Raw genomic sequence first — 20,814 nt, 5'->3', positions numbered from 1 at the left:
ATAAGTACCTTTATATAACTACGTAGCCTAAGTAGGATTCGAAAATTCTATAAGTACTAAGGACTAAAAATGCCGGCTACGCTACCGGCTACACTGCTAAGTCTTACAAAGGGCTTGCTTAAAGCTACGTATACATTCGTATACTTCTTAAAAACCGATAAATTATATAGTTCGAACTGGCTACTTATATAGTTGCTTAGCAAACCAACCTAAACCAAACTAGAGTTTCGGCTTAGCAAACTGAACCAAACTAACCCGAACTACTGCGGGGTCTACTCCTAGCCCTAATAGACGATTTCCTAATAGCCGTAGTTCCTATACTACTAAAGGCGGCGGTATTACGGTACTAGATATAGGTAGTTATCCTTCTACGCGTTAACGACAAGACTAGAAAAATCCTTTATATCGAATACTATAAGTACGATAAGTAGGCTAAGTAGTTAATCCGTTTCCTAGGTAGGGAACTTAAGGACAACGCCGGTTAGGTAGGCGTCCCTAATAGGCGCGGCTACGTTATATCTACTAAGAATATATCCGCTATATCTTAATCCGACCCCTATAAGATAGCGAGTATAAGAATCTTAGTAGGATTAGATAGCTTAGATAGAGGCAAGGCTAGCACCCCTAGCGCTACTATAGTTGTTATCCCTACGGCTAGTACCTCTAGCGCTACTACTAACCCTATAGCTACCGCCGCTACCTCCGGCGACAAGGGTACCGCTATTACTACTAACCCTATATCTATCGCTAATATAGATAAGAGCAAATCCTAACTCCCCGTTAATACCCTTTGCGATAAAGGCTAGAGTAGCTTATTCGTCTAGATCGCCCTAGCCGGGCTTACTAGGAAATAGTAGCTAGGAAGCGAGCCGGAAGAGCTATAAATATTCGTAGAAGTCCTCGCCTATATAGTCGTAGTAGTAATAAAGGAATAGAATTACGTTAAGGACCGGGAGTCTCGCGAGTAGTTATTAGAAAACGAGAAGGTCTTATACGACTACGCTATATCTGTTGTAAAGAAATTCCTCGAAGCCTATAACGTCCTTTCCGAGGAAATCTGCGACGATATTATAGCCTATACTAAAGACAATATCGACTAGGACAACGAGAATTTAGAAGAATAGGATAGAAAGCTTACTAATACAAACGACGTCGTTAACTACGTGCTAGAACTCTCCTATTTCTAGAATACGGACGGTACGGTTAAGGAAGACGTAGAATAGTCTATCCTACGTCTACTATAAGCGATAGGCGCGATCTAACGCTCTAATACTAGGGCTAATTCCGAGAAAGTCGCGATTCGGGCGATATAGGAATTGCTATAAGACTAGGCTACTAGACTTACCTACGACTCCCTTACGGATATTATAGCCGAGCTCGCTAAATTAATCTAGTTAGGAAAAGAGGAAGACCGCGCCTATATCGGCATATTTATCGCTACCGCTTTTAACGCCCTATACGTCCTATATATAAAGAATACTATTAGATTCCTAGAGCGCTAGGCATCGGCTAAAGGCTTAGAATTAGTAACCTAAGACTACTCGATTATAGCCGAGTAGGCGACGCGTAACGTGTAAGTTGTTAAAACCTAGACGGAAACTCTATACTAGACGACAGTTAGTCTATTAAGCGATACGAGAATACGATAGCATTATTAGTCTATTATATATATAGTCTACGTAGTCGCGGACATTTCGCGACCGGGGGATTTTATTACGAAGCTAGAGGGAAAGGGATACCTAGCGGCTACTACTAGCCGCCTACTATAGATATATGCTTCCTCCGTAGCTAGATAGACTTAATATAAATTAACACACTTTAAAACTACGTTTCGAACTATAATATCGACCGTATACTTAGCGTATCTCGAGTCGAGGCTCTTTTTTAGTCTATCGGTTTAGTAATTCCTTAGGTCGAGCTAGACCTTATCTTCGACGCGATATACCGGCGCTAGTATACTAGTCTTGTTCGCGCTATCCTCTTGTTTCTATACTACTTCCACTATTTATACTTAGTATAGGTCTAAGATCTTCTTAATCTTATCTACGAATTCCTCTACTCGTTTCGCCGTAGTTAGCTACCTACGGCCTATCGATAGCTAGGTTCTCTTCTAGCGTAATAGGGGAGGTAGATTCGTAATTATAAGTTGCGAAGAAAGAGCTTATTCCTAACCCCGCTTAGTGTCTCCCGTTAAACGCTAGTTCCGCTATAGGAAGCTATTAGTTCTAGTCGGACTGTATTTAGTTAATATAGTTCTATAGATAAGCTTAAACGTCTTAGTTTACGCGCTCCGGACCTCCGTCGGTTTATAGATAGTAAGCGGAGCTTAACCTCTGCTTTATACTAAGTAGTCGACATATCTCCCTCTAGAAAGTGCTTATCTAATTCGTACCTCTATCGCTAGTAATAGTACGAGGTAGTCCGTAATACCTAACCTAGTATTTTAGAAATAAAACTGCGTATTCCTCTGCTTTTATAGAGGGAGTACCGATAAGGGCAATCTATTTGCTAAGGCGGTCTTTAATTACCTAAAGATATCGATTCCCGTCTAACTCTAGTAGGTTAGTTATAAAGTCTATCGAGATTTCCTAAAAGAAACAGTCGGGTACTAGTAGTAGTTTTAGGAGGCTATATTTATATTCTCTCTATACTTTATTGCGTCTATAATAGTTGCAATTCCGTAGGAATTGTCGTACCTACTTCGACTATAGTAGCTAGTAGAAGTCGCGACCTAGTATAGAAGCGGTAGAATCCCGGCTAGGGTAACCGTAGAGCGGTAAGTCGTAGATCGACTAGATAATCTTCGTACGTAGTATATCCTACTATAGTTCTTCGGCCTCTATATCTTTATATTCGGCTTCTATTGTAGCTAGGGCTCCTAGAACCTAGAGCTTACCGTAGTAGCGTAGGAACCCCTTAGGGTCTATCGTATAATCCCCGATCTAAATTTTTACTTTAATTTCCGGTTATAATATCCTATATCCCTTACGGACTTTCTATAATACCGTCTAGTATACCGTATCCTTCTCGATAATACTCTTCTATATATCGTTTATTTCTAGGTCCTAGAATAGTTTAGCGCTTTCCGGTAGGGGTAGCGCCGCTAGCGCGGGCTCTGTCTCGTTCGTAAGTAGGGATAACGGGCCTACCTCGTTTATACGTAGGAAACTACGGATCGTAGTACTAGAAATTTAAACGTTTTCTAGCTAGTTTAGAGAGAGGTCCGGCTCTAGAAATCTCTAGAACCTCGAAAGCTTATCCTCTTAGCCTAATATATCCTATTCTCTCCTCGATAAGGTATCCGGTAGAATAGCCTCGATTCCCGGCCGGTAGACTAGGGTAAACTAATACTTAGCTAGTTCTTCCTACTATCGGATCTGTCTCTTAGATAGCTAGCGCTTTACTATAAAGTACTCTAGGTTCTTATAGTCCGTCTAAATCGTAAAAGGGCTACACAATTTTAGCTCGGAGTCCTAAAACTTAATACTAGATACGACTACGAGCATTTCCTTATCGTAGATATCGTAATTAATCTCCGCTTTGTTTAGTTTCTTCGAAAAGAAGCCTACCGGTCGATAGATCCCTGCCTTTTCTTAGATAAGGGCGCCCCTAATCGCGAACCCGCTATAATCTATTTTAAGGAAGGTAGGAAGGGACGGATCCTACTAGGCAAGTACCGGGGTACGGTAGAATTTGTCCTTTAGCATCTCGAACGCTTTATCCTACTCTTCTCCCTAGGAGAGCGGGGTTCCTTTACTAGTAAGCGCGGTTAATAGTGCGGAGATTTTAGAATAGTTTAGTACGAATATATAGTAATAGTTCGTAAATCCTAAGAAACGACGAACTTCCTTTTAGGTCTTAGATACTATCTATTTTTATACGGCTTCTACCTTTTCGGGATCTACTAATACTCCTCCTCTGTCGGCGTAGACGATAAATCCTAGGTACTTAATCTTTTTCTAGGCGAATTCGCTCTTTTTTATATTAAGGTAAAGGCCTCTATTCTAAAGCTTCTTAAGGACGGTCCTTATCTTACGGAAATAGTCTTCCCTCGTCCTACTCGAGTAGATAACTATATCGTCTATATACGCTAATGCGAAATCGTTTAGATACTTCTATAAAAGAGTGTTAATATACCGTTAAAACGTAGCTAGGGCTCCGGACAAACCGAACGGGTATACTAGCTACTCGAACGAGCCTAGCCTAGTACGGAAGGCCGTTTTATACTCGTATCCTTTTGCTATTCTTATTTTATAAAAGGCCGAGACTACGTTAACCTTAGTTAACTATCGGGCCTCCGTTAGGTTCCTTATAGTATCTAGGATTAGTAGAAGGGGATATCTATCTTGCTTCGCAAGAGCGTTAAGCGCCCTATAGTCGTAGTAGAACTAGAGTCTACTACCGGGTTTCTTAACGAACAATATAGGCGCCGCCGCTTCGGAGTTCGTAGGTCTTATAAACCCCTTCTTTAAGAGTTCGTTAAGTAACTTTTGTAAAACTAAGAGCTCTTATTTCGATATGCTATAGAGCGGGCCCTAGGGGAGCTATAGCTAGGATCTATCTAGGTTTTTACGGAGTTCTATTGTATAGTCGATACTAGGACGATAGGGCGCTAACTTATCGGCTTCCCTTTAACAAAATAGCGCGGCTATATCGCGAACCTCCGGGGTAGTTTCTTTTTTAGCTCCTTAATCGTCGGGTATTCCTTCGTCTTTAGGGCCTTTTTAATATCCTTAGCGATTATAGCGGTAAGTAGGCTTCTTATAGCGTCGATTGTAGCGATATTCCCGCTTGTATCGAATTTACAAATTACGGTAATAACGCCCTTTTTTAGCCTAATACCGAGCTCTCTTATAATAGTACTATCGCTTCTTAGGCGCGGTCCTAACCTTATTATATACCTTCTATAGGTTCCCTAGGATAAAAGGGAAAGCTAATCCCGGTATAACGTAAGCGTATACTATCTATCGGAATCCGTTAATTTCTATCTAGAAGGCGACGACTCTAATAATTTTTGCGTCCTATATTATAGAAGACGCTCCTTTTACTTCTTAGGACTCTCGGCTAATATAGCTAAGCCCGAGGCCTTTAGCTAGGCCCGTATTAATTATAGCGCAGCACTAGTATCCTTCGTTAATAAGAGTAGAAGTTCCGACGTTATTTTCGAGGACTATATCGGTATATATAAGGTTCCCGTTTATATCCTTTTTAACTTCTTTCTATTTCTTTACTCGTACTTTATCTACTCTCGACTCCTAACTATAAGCGAGAGTTACTCTTTTCCCGAGTTGGAACTACCTAAGTCCGACTAATCCTCCGCGTCTTTTAGAATAGGTTATACGGAGGTAACGCTAATCTTAGTAGGCTAAACCGGCGGTACGTACGAGTAATCGCAAATATAGTACCTACTCGCTCTATAGCGGAAGTAGAGCCTTTTCTCCTTACGTTTCTCTCTTTCTATAGAGTTAACCTATTTAGCTCTAGGCTTCCCTACTATTCTTTATTAACCTCCGCGGTTCTTTCTATAAAAAGCGTTTATTTAAGTAGGGTTTATAACTACGTCTCCGTCGGAGTCGACCTTCGGGTTTGCTATAGGAGCTATATAGGGTAGGATAACTACCGTAGGGCTCGCGGCCTCCTTCTTCCTTTCTTACTAGCGTTTCGTAGCCTATTTAAACTAGTCCGTCGTCTCGAGGTTCGTTATAATTCGCTCGACTTCCTCTATATAAAGATAGTAATCCTTAATCTTTAGTACGGCGGCAGTATAGGTTTTAGCTATATTCGAGAAGATATTCTTTAAGTATCCGATTTTCGTATCGTCGGTTTAACGGTCTCTACCTACGCTTAGTAGGAGGCCGTCGAATTCTAGCTAGTAGTCGTACTAAGGTTGTCCCTAAGTATACCTTAAGGCTTAGAGTTGCTCTAGCGCCTTAGTAGCTTCGTTACTATCTACGAAGACGTCTTCGAGTTACTAGAAGAAAGCCTCGGGGTCCTTTCTTTTTATAAGGCTTCCTCTTTCCTAGAAGTAGCGTATCCTAGCGCGTTTCTTCGCTAGTAGGGTATCGTAAATAGTATCCTAGTAGTAATCTTCGGAGAGCTTCGGTTTTAATCCGGAACGAACTTAGTACGAACTTCTTAGTCGTAGTAAGTAGTCCCGGAATATCTTAGCCTTTCTATCCTACGATAGTAGCTTCTATTTACGTAATGCCGTTACGTTTTAGCTAGTAGCCGAAAGGGTTTCTAGGAGTCCTTTTAGGATCTCGTTCGTAGACTAGTCTCGTAATATACTAGCTTCGGTAGACCTAGCCTAGCGAGATACTTCTACGTATTAGAGCGCGGAGCGCGTAGCTTAAAGCTAGGCTTCTGTTATCTATTACCTAGTATAGAGACTCTCGAAGCCTCGAAGGCGCGATAAATCTTATCCCTAGTTATCTCTAGCGTAGTAGGGGTAGCGTTTCCCTAGCTATCTTGCTCGGGTTCCTAATAAACCTTAGCGTTTCCTATAATAAAGATCGAACCTAATATTACGGGTAAGTAACGCGTACGTAGATACTAGATATAAGACTTAATAGGTTCGATAAAGAGCTAAGTCTATCTACGTAAATACGAATAGTTTTATATAGTACGCTAAGTACTAAGTAGTAGGTTAGAGTCGCGTAGGCCGAACGCCTAAGGCTAGCGCTTTCTACCTAGGGCGTAGCCCTTTATAATAGGGTAGAAGAATAGGTGCCTTTATTTATATAGATTTAGTAGAAACGGGCTTTTTAACTATAATATTCTACTTAGCTATAATCTACTAAGTTATAATACGGTCTATACGTACTAGCCGCTCTATCTGATTCTCTAGCTTACTAAGTAATAACTTAATATCCTTAGAGAATAGGTAGTATTTAGCGTATAATAGCTTAGCTATTATAAAGAGTATAGAATTAGCAATAGTAAGGTTAAAATAAGCGTAATACGTAATACAAGGAAAAGGTAGAATAGGTTAATAAATAAAAGGGAGAAATAGCCGCTAGATAAGGTCTACTTTAGCTTCCTTATTTATAGGCCTATACTATAACGGAGACCTTATATTCGAGGTAACTACGAAGTCGCGAATAACTAGCTAAGAGGTCGTAGGGACTAAGTGTTTAAATAGGGCTCCGTAGGTGCTAAGGCTTAGTATAGGCCGAGCCGGCTTTTATATATTTGCTAGCTCGTAAAGGGCTTGCCCGTAATATATACTATACGATTATAAGGCTTTAAATTAGCCTAAAATTAGACCTCTTAGTAGTCTATATATAGCCTATTAATAACTATAGAAGTAGTTAAGCGGCCTTATAAACCTAGCCGCCGTAGCGGCGCGATTTATACCCTTGTCTTAGTTAATATACTTTAACCTTTGCTACAAAGATATATAAACTTAATTCTTAATAGGGCGCAGAGATTAGGCTATTATAGACTTTAGCAACTATAAACGAGCCCTCCGTATCGGCTCTCTAAGTTTAGCAACCCGAAGTCGTCGTCGGAAGAAGTTAGGTAGGGTTCACAAATTAGGGCATTCAATCAACGACCTTAACAGACGAGAAGCCGAACAGCCGATGTTGCGCAAGGGCAAGAAGGAAGCGGAGTCGGGATACGCATACCCCTTGGCACATTGCATGTAGAAGTCGCATTTGGTGCAATTCCACTCCGGCAGATAATCCATCCCATCCCTTTGTCAGGAATGAACGAGTCTAAGCGAATCGCCTAGATTCGTCAGTATCCTGCACACTGTGTGAAGAGCCTGCTGATGCCCAAGATCTGCGCAGTGTGTGGGTATACAGCATGCGGACTCCGGTGCGTGTAAAGCGTTCACCGGTTCATGTGAATGTGAAAATCTGTCTGCATTTCCTGCGCCCAAGTGTGGAAATCTGGCAGGGAATGGAGGAGGATCCGCAGTGTGCTATCGCAATTGTGCAATTTGCTGCTTAAGGCGAAGAAGTTCCCCAGTCCAGAAAATGTGCTGACCGTCATGCCTGAGTGTCATCTGCTGCGGTAGTGTAGTATGTCGTGCCTTGCCTCAAGCATGGAAACCAGGTGGAGTCTCAGAAGAGGCGCTTGACGATTGGCCATTGTCGTCGGTGCTGCGAAGCACCCTGTGCTCTTTGCCTCCAGCACAATGGTATGCATTCTGCTCCAAACATCTAACGCGCGGCACGCTCTCGGAGAATGAAGATGCTGGCAGTTGACAGGTGGTTGGAATGTAGAGATGGAGGTGACGGTCGCCGGTCGTGATTGCCCCATGCTCGGCACTTTCCTCGGCGTCGCTTGGAATGGCGGAAGGTTGTTCTGACTTCAGGTGAGCATGGGCACGGATGATGATGTCCGGTACAGCCAACGATGGGGTGTGTCAGTGTGATCGAGAGCAGTAAGAAAAGCGAGCCGAAGTACTGTAGCGCAAACTCTATCACTGGGTTTCCGTCTGGCTTCGGCTTCGCGGCCGGAAGGGCAAGGGACGCACAGTACACTGCAAATTGTTTCCTGAGGCTTTCCTCCATTTGTTTAGGCAATACACCGGTACCCCATATCATACCGCTCCAGACAGCCCAGATGGACCCGCAGTGCATGCCGAGCTGTCGTACAAGATCCTGAAGAGGATAGTGTACAGATCGACTGTGGGCGGATAGCAGCGGCAGCACTGGGGGGCCCCGGCATGCTTCAGGCCGCATTGGTGAGGCCGACAGCATTTCGGCTGCTGGCTGTTGGTGACCGGACGGCGGCGGGGCGGCCTACTGGAGGGAGTGGACCCGAGTGGTTAGGGAGAGGAGAGGTGCTGCTGCGGAGATTCCCTGGCGAGCCGGGCATCGTGCAGCACTGCAGCCTGCACGCAGTCGCCGGGACATGTCTACAATGACTCCATGCCATGCCATCATGCCAGTTGCCGCCGGCGCCGCGCGTCTACACTCTGTCACACACCACACGGCCTGCCAAGGGTGCCGAAAGACTGCTGCAGCAAATCGCCGTCTGTATGGCGCCTCTCTGGATGCTCGTCCATTCCCTCGGTCAAATCACCCGAGGCCGCCGGCGATCGAGGCCATCGGGATCAAGGTCAGAAATGGGCACGGGCACGGGCACTCGCACGGGCACGGCTGAGGGGGAGAAATGGGCTGTGACATGGTAGACCGTAAAGCGATCTGACTTCCGCCTCGCTACCCATCCGTGCCTCTTGTTTAACCATACCGTTGTCCCAAATCTCTTCCATCTGTACCACCTGGGCGCCGAGCTCTTGCTGCTCGACAGCACTACGCCATCATTCTGCAGGCACCATCATTCATTTCTTCGATATCCAGCACTTCCGCCCTCGCATAGCTTTCGGTCCGGCTAACCCGAGCATCTGCGAGCCCAGCTCCGAGCCTTGCCTTGCCTTTCTCACGCATGCCGAGTGCGAGTGCGTTTTCCTCCTTCCATTCCTAGAAGCGACCTTCCGTCGATGCAGAAGCTACTACCAGCTCTCAACCCAGCTCCGCTCTATAGTGACTGAGCACCACACCCTCCCAGCTCGAAACAGTGCACGTGTCCGAGCCCATTGACAGGCACGGGAACTAGAAGCACTGCCCATCGTGGAGCAAGAGAAGAACTTGGCAGATTCACTCCTCCACTCCTTCCAAGCGCCCGAGCATAAGAACTATCCCAACTACCACTCGGCAGACTACGCCCCTCGCCCAGCGGAGCGAGAGCCTGCTCCTGGGCCCTCGCCCAGGCAGGCACAAGGAGCAGGCCGAATGCGCTCGAGCATAGCATGTATTCGTTGTCGCCGATCGAAGGTCAAATGCGTGAACAATGGCGTGGGCACGACGTGTCGGTCGTGTGAGAACTCGGGCAGGGAATGTACATACCCTTCACCAGTGGCAGGTGGTACCAGGCGAAGGGACAGCATCTCTGGTCGAGCTGATGTGTATGGAGATGCGGAGCGGCGGCAGCGACCGCGTAAGAGTACGCACACCTTTGTTGCGAACCCAATGCCTGGGTCACGCGAGTCTCCACGGCCATTATTGGACGCCCTAGATGCGAGACTTCTCACGCCTCAGGTATGGCAAGAGCTGTTCGACATCTTTCAAATACACTACTCAGCAGACTTGCCGTTCCTGCACCCACCCACATTCCTCAAGCCTCTGCGCCAATCCGCGCTGCAGCCAGCACCGCCAACTCCAGCTGGGAACACTCCCACCGACTCTGCGAGTACTGCTCGACCACCAGCGTCAACAGAGTTTCTACTGGCTTTCTTGGCACTCACAGCTCGCTTCCATCCGAAATTGGTTCAGCATCACTCTCCACCGACTGCAAACCGGGCAAGCAATCCTTTGATCGCCTCTGAATACTACGCAGCCGCTGCAAACGAAAGGCTGGCGTCGATCTGGACTGACAATCGCAACCATGATATCGAACGGACACAGGCGGCTCTCATGCTTGGCTTGCATGAGTGGGGAATGTGTAGAGGATCCAAAGCATGGCTGACCGTCGGCATGGCCATTCGCGCTGCGCAATCCATGGGCTTGCAATACGAACTCGACCTGGATGACGAACCTCTGTCACGATCGCTGGCCTTGTCTGCCGAAGCCGAACGTCTAGGAATGAGTGGCGAGTCCAGCCGAAAGAACTCGACAAGTGGCAAGTCGAGCGAAGATCTCTTCATACAGCAGGAGATTCGGCGAAGAACATTCTGGAGCTGTTTCATTATGGACCGTTACCTGAGCAGTGGAAAGTACAGGCCACAAATGCTCCACGCCCGTGAACTTCGGATCCAGCTCCCTGCGAGTGAGCGATCGTTCTTGTTCGCAGAGAAAGTGCGCACGTTGATGCTAGGTGAGGACGACAAGGGCATCCACGGAACCGGACGAGCTGAGATCCAAAGTCAGCGACAACAGTCTGTGCTACTCGGTAAGTGCTTGCAATGGCTGAGAATCCAAATTCTGCGGATTCTGCCACCAAGCCGGCAGCGAACATTGCGAGGCGCCAATAGCGCCTTGTCAATGATCGAATGAGGCAAATGACTAACATTTCTTCGCTTATAGGCACTGGTACTCCAGAACCCAATCAGGCACCGTCTCCGCGCAGTATCGCAATGCGAGACGACGATGAAAAAGGCAGGCTCGAAGTGGGCTCTGATGAAGGTCTTGTTAGTCGCTACATCAAGATTCTCGAGATCTACGGCAAGGTCATCAGGTGGTCGTGCTCTGGTGGCAGAAGGTATGTTTTGAGGCCCTGTACCTTGTCATCGCTCGATTGACACTGTTGCAGAGTTGAGGAGCATCCTCCCTGGGATAGCCGATGCGAGTTCTATCGACTTCGTCGGCAGTGTCAGGAGTTTAAGGCCGCTCTGCCTCGCCAGCACAGTCTGACTCCACAGAACACGCAAGCTCACATCAGCTTAAAAACGTCAACTCCTTACACACTGGTGCATACCGTCTACCTGCTCTGCCAGATCATGCTTCATCGAGAATATGTGCCATTTATTCCAATTCGGTGCTCAAAGCCGGAAGGACCGATGGATCCACCTACCTTCCCTCCAGAGAAGTATCATGTTCCTCCTGGTTTCTGGGAAGAGAGCGCACGAGAATGTTTCCGATCAGCGCGAGAGATCATGGATCTTGTGCGGACGTGCCAGGAATGGTGTGCTTTAGTAGAGACGCCAATTGTTGGCTTTGCGGTATATACTGTCGCCTTCGTTGGCGTTTACTGCATCAACTTTCCGTGGATGGATCCAGAAGGCTACATGGGCACTCGCCCGGAACCCAATTCGAGACCAGATATGACAGCGAAGCCGGGAGAGAGCAAGGGTTTCGAAGCGGCGAGGAAAGCCCTTGAAATGATTGGCATGATGCGAACGAAGCTGCGCATGGCCGACGGGTGGTTTAAGACGATCAACCGCATGCACAAATACTTCCGCAAAATCAAGAACGACTACAAGAAGAATGTACAGGCGATCGAGAGCTCTTCCGAAGGCGACAGTCCCATCAGCACTCGGCATCTCAGCTTACGGGAAGGTGGTCTGGGCGGTGGACTAGACGAGTACAAACTTTTGGAACGGACCCTGATCGACTTTGGGAATCTGGAAGATCAAGACGTCGAGATGACCGATGCTAACCGCAATGACCCGAACAAACCTCTTGATGCAGTCTACGATGATAGCAGCCCTGGTACTACCGTCAAGAGCGAGGAGCATGGCGATCGGCTGCCAGCCGCGACTTCAGAGCCACAGCAGAAAGCGGATGGCGGTGCGTGGAGTGCCATTAATGCTGGTCCAGGTGCTCCTGCTGCTCCTTCAAGTCGTCACCCGAGCACTTCCACTCCGTCGAGTGGGCAATTCAGGAGCTACGACTCTTATCCTCATCAACAGCACTCCCAGCCTCCGCAGGCGGCTATTCCCTCATCACAAGCGCCGCCGCAGCCTGGATCATACCAACATCAGATTGGCGGCTTCAGACCTTCATACTCGGACAGACCTAGCCCATCTGCTGGACCGCCTCCAAGCTTGACTTCACCTGCATCCCAGTCAGCGACTGGCACAACACCTTCGCAAGCGCATCCTTCGCCTCCTTACGATCGCCACGCACCGGCGTACGGCGCGTGGTCTGCACCAACGCCCAATGGCACATACGGTATGCCACCACCACCGCCTAATCCGTATGCGAATGGCCCTGTACAGCACCAGTATCCTCCTTCTAATCACGTCACACCCACACACTCGGGATATCCTACTCCTGGTCATCCGCACCCGCCACACTCGCATAATGTCCCCGCTCCTCCGCAAGCTCAGCAAGCCCAGCAAGTCTGGGATCCGATGGCGAAGGAGGCGTGGCTCAACAGCATCGACACGCGGCTCGGCGGCGATGACGTGGCGGCTTTCGTGGATGGTGGTGAGCTCGCTGAATGGGCTAACATGGCAGCCTCGCAAGGCTTTGGGGGCGGTTGGCTCAGCGCCGTCTGGCAAGGTGGCCACGCCTAAAGTTGATCGGTGAAAGTGCTGGCACAAACGGTTGGAATTATCACTAATGCATCGAAGGAGAGCGCGTTTGGCAGAATTTGGGAGGATTCACGGAATTTCATGAACACACGCAACAGCTTTTAGGCTGATTGCCACGAGGATTGGGGCATCTCCTTATTACAGGCATGACGATACCCACGCAGCATGGCGGGATGTGGTGATGGAGAGGAATCAGCGATTGACTGCATTCGGCATGTGCAAATTTTCAGACGATACAATGTCGAATGAAGTCGAATGTGACGACATGAGCCACAGTCTGTGATCTCACTCTTCTTGCAATGCAATGCGAACCTGTTTGAGTCGCAGCTGCCGTTGTCTCAGGCGGTGCCTCTTGCCGCTTCGTGCGGCAGCGGAACCCTTGCCAAGAGCCTCATGTGCGAATTAGAAACGTCAATTCTCAAGCTCGCTCGTCACCTCGTCTCCAGACACAGACAGTATGACGAGCAAACGTAACTTCGACTCCATGGACGCCGAGGCCAATTACGTCCAAGCTTTTGCATCGTGAGTCCATTCAGATTATGCCACCCTCTCTCTCTCGCTGACGCAGGCATGTAGATCTTTCGACAGCGCCGCTTCCAGCAGCGACTTGACAGTACTATGCAACGGCACCGCCATCAAGTGCCACCGCTATGTCGTGAGTCGCCGAAGCGAGCGCTTGAAGGCAGTAATTGAGAGCGACGAATTTCGCGTCCGTGGCATCTCTTGCTCGTCACACTGTGTTCCCGACTGATTCCAGAGCCAGGATCAAAACGCGAGCAGCCTCGATCTACAGGATGAGACCGACGAAACAGCAGTTCACGCGATGCTCGAATTCTGCTATTCTGTCGACTACAAGCTGCCCTTCCCAGACACCTCCCTGTTCCACGTCCGCATGTACGCCTTGGCCGAAAGGTTCATCATCCCCGACTTGAGAAAGCTGGCCACAGATCGCTTTCGTGACGCCGCACAGATGGAGAAGGACGCCTCGCTTGCAGCCTCGATCAGGGAAGCGTACGCCATTACCACGGACACGGACAGGATCCTCAAGCAGACTATCATCGAAATTGTGCTGCGCAAAGCCCCGATGATATCCCGAAGCAAAGCATTGAACGAGCTCATGGACGAGATACCAGCATATGCAGCCGATGTGGCGCGAGCCGCGATGAAGAATCTGGTGGCACCGCTGAAGAGGAAGTACAGGTGTCCCGGCGGCTGTCCAGGAGGGTTCGAGGGGGTGCTCCTGCCTTCAGAGACTTACACGCACTACTGTGGCGTCCATCGAAATGTCAATGAGTGGACTATGATTGGGCACCAGTGGAATGCTCATTGGGGAAAGGACTATATCACGGACTGAGCTCGCTTGAGAGGCTCGTTCCGTCTGCATTTCTGGGGAGACCAGTACATGAGGCAGCTGTGCATGGCAGCGGTCCAAGAGATGACGGCCATGGTGCTGCTGTTAGGCGCCATTCCAGTAGCTAGGTAGTCGAAAAGGAATTGGAGCAGTGTCGCTGTTTGCGCCTTTTTCGCCGACAGCGAATACATAGAAGCACAAACTGGGTTGTCGTGTGGGCTTGTAGGCTTGTCGTCTGTTTCGGAGACATGAATGCTAGCTGAGATCCTGTTATGGTAAGGAGAAGCCGAGCTGGGAAAGTAGAGAGTGAGAGAAGGACCGTTGTTGCAGCAATCAAGAACATTCAGAAACAAACGTGATTTGCCACTATACAATCAACAGCCATGGAGAGAGCGGCCAGCGTCAAGCATTGCGCATGCCTCATGCGCTAGGTATCACATGAAAGCTCCGGCTGCGTCGCACTTACCAACGGAAGCGGGCCGCTCAAACATCGACTCCGCGTCGCGTCTTCTACCTCCTTCCAATCTCGACAGTCTCCCGCCCAGCTGGCCAGCCCGTGCGATGGTCAGACATCGCCGCCAATCGAAAGTCTACACGTAAGTGTTACACTGGACTCAACATCTAACAGTCTCATTGAGCTGTTTGGCAGTCACGTAGACTTGAGTTGACACGCTTGCTAATGACTCCTCCAGACCCACACGCAGCTTCGATTGAGAGCGTCCTCGATACGGTCGAACTCGCCGAGAACGTCTTGCGCTTCCTCGGTCCCCGCGATCTGCTCCGTATTCAGTCCACCTGCAAGCCAATTGATGCCCTCATCCGCACTTCGCCGACTCTCAAGAAGGTACTATGGCAGCAGTCAGACGACCTTGATGAGATACGTTGGGTCCTGCTTTCGTCGACTCCATTCTTTTGGCAGCGCCCAATCTGTGGTGGTGCTCGCGCCAAAGCATTGATCGCCAAGGGAGACAATTCCTCGATTAAGTAGTGCTTCTGTGATTATAATTACAATCATCATCTCAGCAAATACCCCTACAAACACTATAATTGTGAGTGATTTTGTGGGTCTAGGAATCAAAAACAAGCGTGATCATCGCGTTTAGGATGTTGGATGCTTCAAGCCACGATTGCATTGTTTTCTGATTCGATCTCACTTCTCTTCAACGGCAAACCTGAAGTCCCAATCAGGTTGGCTAAAGTACTTTCAAGTTGCTCGACCGGAGGCAGAGAATGCAAGCCTCCGCCCAATTGCAGCGATGGTCCCGCCGAGCACACTTTTGGACCAGCAAGGCTTCCGCTTAGGGTGTTGACCACGATCTCTTGGACATTAGGACTATAAGGCTCGCCGAGATGGCCAACAACTTCTTGAGGGCAGTAATCCTGAATGAAGAAGTTTCGCACGCCAGGCTCATTAACGAAAGCGGTCTCGGGCGGCGTGACGACCTCATCTTGTTTTGAAGTCATGATCGTGTAGTGAATGCCAGAAACCGCAATCGGACCTTGATTCAAAGCTCTTACGGCAGGACCGTCCTGGCCGTCGCCTTTCCCTCCCAGGTCATCGCATGCCCCACAGCCCAGTGTTTCCAATACGTCTCCAACCAGGTCACGAGTGAGATTTCCCCCGAGATACGCGAGCAGATATAGTCCGGACACAGTTGTGCCTGTACAGTCATCAGCCAACATCCGACCTTACCTACATCAAGAGCTGAAACTTGCCATGCGTAGGAGGTCCGATGGCAACAACATTTCGAACCACAGCAGCGACCTGGGGATAGAATTTCGGAACGTAGAGCGATTGAAAGGCTCCTTCGGAATGCCCGACAAGATCAATGTTCGCGTTCCCCGTCAATCTTGCGACTTTCAGAATGAAATCTGCCACCTCTCGCGAGGAATCTGCAATGCTTCTCACCCCTCCAAGGAGAGTTATACCCAAAGGCACTCCGTACGTGAACGAGAATGTGCAGAATCCTTGAGACTTGAGGTAAGCTTCCAAGAGGTTGATGTTGGTGTAATACGTCGACAAGAGGCCATGGATCATCACCACCTACCGTTTCCTGTCAGTTGCACTTCTACAGATACTCGCACGAGTGTTGCCTTACCGGATTAGGATGGGTCGTGCTTCGACAGGAGTAATCATTCTCCGGATTCTGGGGATATGACAAATCCTGTCTTGGTACGACTGTCGCCAGACTGGTGATTGCCAACAGCAGGAGCGCCCAAAATGCACTACACACTGCCATCTCGCCCTACACGCTGGAGGCCCTCATGATGAGCGCGCGAGCTGCTTATCATAGTGAGATGGAGAACCAAGCCTCGGCCTCAGATGTGCAGTACGGTCAACAAACTTTAAGCTTTGACCACGATAAAATGAGTTCGACACGGTTGACCGTTGTACCTCCACGTTCGGGCTGTTCGCCGCGCTATACGGAGTATACAAGCTGTCAAGACGTTTCAGGCGAGGGGTCTGCCTGTAGAATATTTTTGTCATGTTCTGTTTCCGGGTCATCCGCCGCATTCGTTTGGCACGGATCTTTGGATCTGGTTGCGTCGCCTTGCGACTTTGAGAGGAGGCTCGACCTAGGATTGTTGTCATGGCAGGGATATCAGGGCCTGGCTGCCGAGCTCTCGTTTAATTGCGAGCGAAGCTCGCCTTACACCAACAAGGGTACTACAGTGGCTAAATGTGCTAAGTTGTCACCACGTGACTCCCCGGACTTCGAAAGCTCAAGATCTGATTGGCTGAGTTGTATACGAACTAGTGGGACGGACAAACTCGGCCTCCGAAGACATTACGTGCCTGCCTTTTACGTCACTTCCTCCAAACCGTAACAATGCGACAATAATAATACGCTAGTACTACCTACCTACCCTCGATATGCGCTAATATCACGATGCGACAATACTACGACGCGCTAACAGCAAAAAGCGCACCGCACTAAAGCCTATTATACTAAAGCGTACCGTACCTCCGTAAACCGTACCTTTAGCGACCTTCGGTAGCGAAAGAACGAAAGAACAATCGAGTATTAAGAGCTATAGACAGTGCTACGGATAGGCATATAGACAAAAGAAGCTAGCAAACAAACTAATAAAGATAGTACCGACTAAGGCCGACTAAGGCTAAAAAAAAGAACCTAAAGCTCGGAAGCAAAAAACTATAGATAGGCAATACCCGGAATTACTCTTACGGACACAATATAGCCCTCGAGCTTATAACCCTTTAAGACACGTTACAAATCGACTAAGTAAATATACCTACTAGACTTCGACCTTATATGCCTTATAAGAAGGCGCTACTATAAAAAACTAGGCGGACTAATTTCTTTAATAGTATAAGGCAGGACCCGCCGCTAGTTTATTAGGCTGCTAGCTGCCTTAGAAAAGGCCGAAGCCTAAGGACCGAAGCCTAAATCCTATAAGTTCCCTACGTAACTTAACAACTAGGCGCAAAGGATTACTATAACTCCTATACCTAGTTATAGCTAGGCGTCGCTTCGTTATTAGTCGATTGTTATTAGTTAAAGGTTGTAAATTGTAGTACTATTATATACCCTTATTGCTACTATCTATAGTAATAGCTTAGTTAGAAGGGGAAGGTAGGTAGGTAAGGTTTAAATACTATACTAGTTAAGGGTTTAATTCCGTATCTAGAAGCTATATTATCGATATTAAGCTAGTATCTATATTGCTATATACTAAACTAGTACCTAAACTCGCCCCGTCCGAAGCCTACTAAGTTAAGTCGATTTAGCGTGTTTCTAGCAAAACTATACTAGCAAAAGTAATTAATACGATAACGACGGATGCCTTAGGCTCTAAGAACCTAGTAGGAGAATAGTATCGCAGCTCCTAGCAGATAAGACCTGCCGGCAACCCCTAACCTATAAAGGACTTACGCTTAATATACTCTCTACTAAGCTATCGCTAGATTAAATACCTACTACTCGCCTAGTGTTACTAAAGCGGTAGGCTCCCTTCCCTCTAAGCGATAACGTTAGTAGAAGGAACGTAGATACTAAAGCGGTAGGTACGGGGGGTTTAGAAGGAGCTTACGACGACTATTCCCCCCTACTCTAAGCGATAACATTAGTAGAAGAAATATAGATACTAAAGCGGTAGATACGGGGGGTTTAGAAGGAGCTTACGACGACTATTCCCCCCTACCCTAAGCGACAACGTTAGTAGAAGAAATGTAGATACTAAAGCGGTAGATATAGGGGGTTTAGAAGGAGCTTACGATAACTATTCCCCCCTGCCCTAAGCGACAATGCTAGCAACTAGAGGGTACTAAAGCGGTAGGTACGGGGGGGTTTAGAAGGAGCTTGCGACGACTATTCCCCTCCTACCCTAAGCGACAATACTAGCAATATAAGGGTACTAAAGCGGTAGGTATAGGGGGTTTAGGAGGAGCTTGCGACGACTATTCCTCTCTGCCCTAAGCGATAACGCTAGTAATATAAGGGTACTAAAGCGGTAGGTACGGGAGGTTTAGGAGGAGCTTATAACGACTATTCCTCTCTACCCTAAGCGACAACGCTAGTAATAGATAGGGATACTAAAGTAGCCTATAAAGGGCAATAATAGTAAAGGCAGGTAGGCGAGAGTTAGGCTTAAAGTTAGTTATAGTCGCGTTATATAAACGATATACGGGTAGATATTAGTTGCCGACTAGAATCGTATATATATAGACCAAACAGTACTAGTACTAGTGCTAGTACTAGAAACAGTAAGAGGCTTTCTTTACTCGCATCGTAAAAGCGACTAGGCACCTAAGGCAGGTTTTTACGTTACCTATTGCTTTCTTTCCTTCTTCCGGTAGACTTCCGCTTTCCTATACTTGTACCTATACCTATACCTGCACCTATACCTATACCTCGACCCTTCCTATATACGTATACCTATCCTTCCTGCCTATAGTATATTCTGTTTGCTTCTAGATACTATATACTATATACTGCATACTATATACTATATACTATATACTATATACTATATACCGCATATACTATATACTATATACTATATAACAAACACTAAACACTAAACACTAAACATACGAGACTACCGCATCGGCCGATACTATATGCCTAAAGCCGCGCCTATCGTCGGAGTACTACTTCGTAGACGATAAGCGCATTTAGGACTATAATCGCCGAGTAGAGCACTCGATTCGGCGCTTTACGCGTTAGAGTTAGAAGCAGTTTAAAGGCAAATCTAATATTAATATTATACGGAAGTTGCGCCTTAATCGTTATTAGTTAATCCGCGACGTCCTCCGACATTATAGCCGCTAGCTACGTCGCCTAAACCTTAGTCGATTATTTATCCTAGAGCAATCTCGCGGCTCGAATATCTACGTCGGTACTAAGCCCTAGATAGTTAATATTTAGGGATATACGTACTCGAGTCGTACGCTTACGGATAATAGTAAATATACGATTAACTACCTATGCTATAGCGTCTTCGAGAACTCCGAATACGACCCTAACGGTATACCGACTACTCGTATTGCTATTCCTAATCCGCCTCGATTTATAGGTAGTAGTAAGCTTCGCGCTATACCGCCGCCTAGGGCGAATAATAATATGCCTATATTATATTAGCCTCGACCTGTATCTACCGCTCCTTCTTACTCTTTGCCTCTAGTCGGGCTTAGTGCTACTGCTGCCGTAGTAAGAGTAGCGTAGTCGACACTTCTAAACGAGGAGTCTATACTTCTAAACTAGTAGCTATTTCCTTCTAATCGTAAGTAGCTATCTACTTAGAAATGCGACAATTGTAGCTAGATTAAGGACATCTATTAATTCCTTAATTAGAGACGAAAGGGTAGTCTACCGGTAAAGCGATATACTGCTTGCCGAGCGATAGTTATATTTAAGAATATAGCTAGAAATTAGGAAATTGCGAAGGGCAACAAGCGTTCTACGCTAGGGCCTGCACCCTTAGGTCTAGCGACTCTAGCTCTACGATAACGAACCCTAATATCTACCTCCGATGCTACTCTTAGTATAATAGGGCCCCCTTTACCTCTATGCCCGTATTATCTATTAAGTTAGCTAAGCCTAGACACCTAGGCATAATAGTAGGAGTATACTAGAGCTAGTCGCGACGCCCGTTATTAGGCCTATTAAACTCGGCATAAAGGCGACGTTAATAATTACCCGATTAGTATACCGGCGCCTCCTCCTATAGGCTAGCGTCTAGTAGTATAGCATTCTTAGCAGTCTACGCTTCAATTATCGTAGCAAGATCGAGCCCGTTCTTCGCAATTCTAGTAGATCGCCGATAACACCCCTCTTAGTACTAATCCCTTCTTTATATATATTAAGTATAGTAAACCTCGACTATAGTAAGACTAGAGTAGCGCGGAGGACAACTATTATTAATACTACAAGGAAGGACGTATAGGGGAAGATCCTATTAACGAGAACAAGTAGTATATATATAGCAAGCATAATAGCAATCGCTTTAGCTT

At 47.2% G+C, this 20,814-nt stretch overlaps 2 protein-coding genes across 2 annotated transcripts; one reads left to right on the top strand and one right to left on the bottom strand.

Moving 5' to 3' along the window:
* Positions 1–9,746: 9,746 nt before the first annotated feature.
* MYCFIDRAFT_157409 (serine threonine kinase fungal-specific transcription factor) lies at positions 9,747–13,260 on the top strand (the record flags this gene model as incomplete). The annotated part of the gene is made up of 4 exons (XM_007933001.1): positions 9,747–10,888; positions 11,008–11,211; positions 11,263–12,594; positions 12,832–13,260. 4 exons carry the CDS (start codon positions 9,747–9,749, stop codon positions 12,968–12,970), a joined length of 2,817 nt encoding a protein of 938 aa, XP_007931192.1. The 3' UTR covers positions 12,971–13,260.
* A 2,036-nt stretch (positions 13,261–15,296) lies between these two features.
* Positions 15,297–16,584, bottom strand: MYCFIDRAFT_212443 (uncharacterized protein). The gene is made up of 3 exons (XM_007932781.1): positions 16,439–16,584; positions 16,056–16,383; positions 15,297–16,000 (listed from the first exon to the last, which is right to left on the bottom strand). Exons 1-3 carry the CDS (start codon positions 16,577–16,579, stop codon positions 15,456–15,458), a joined length of 1,014 nt encoding a protein of 337 aa, XP_007930972.1. The 5' UTR covers positions 16,580–16,584; the 3' UTR covers positions 15,297–15,455.
* Between the last annotated feature and the right edge of the window lie 4,230 nt (positions 16,585–20,814).

The sequence above is a fragment of the Pseudocercospora fijiensis genome (assembly GCF_000340215.1).
Source record: "Pseudocercospora fijiensis CIRAD86 unplaced genomic scaffold MYCFIscaffold_9, whole genome shotgun sequence".
Lineage (NCBI taxonomy): Eukaryota > Fungi > Ascomycota > Dothideomycetes > Mycosphaerellales > Mycosphaerellaceae > Pseudocercospora > Pseudocercospora fijiensis.
Note: the sequence above shows the minus strand (reverse complement) of the source record. Positions and strands in the feature narration are given on the sequence as shown.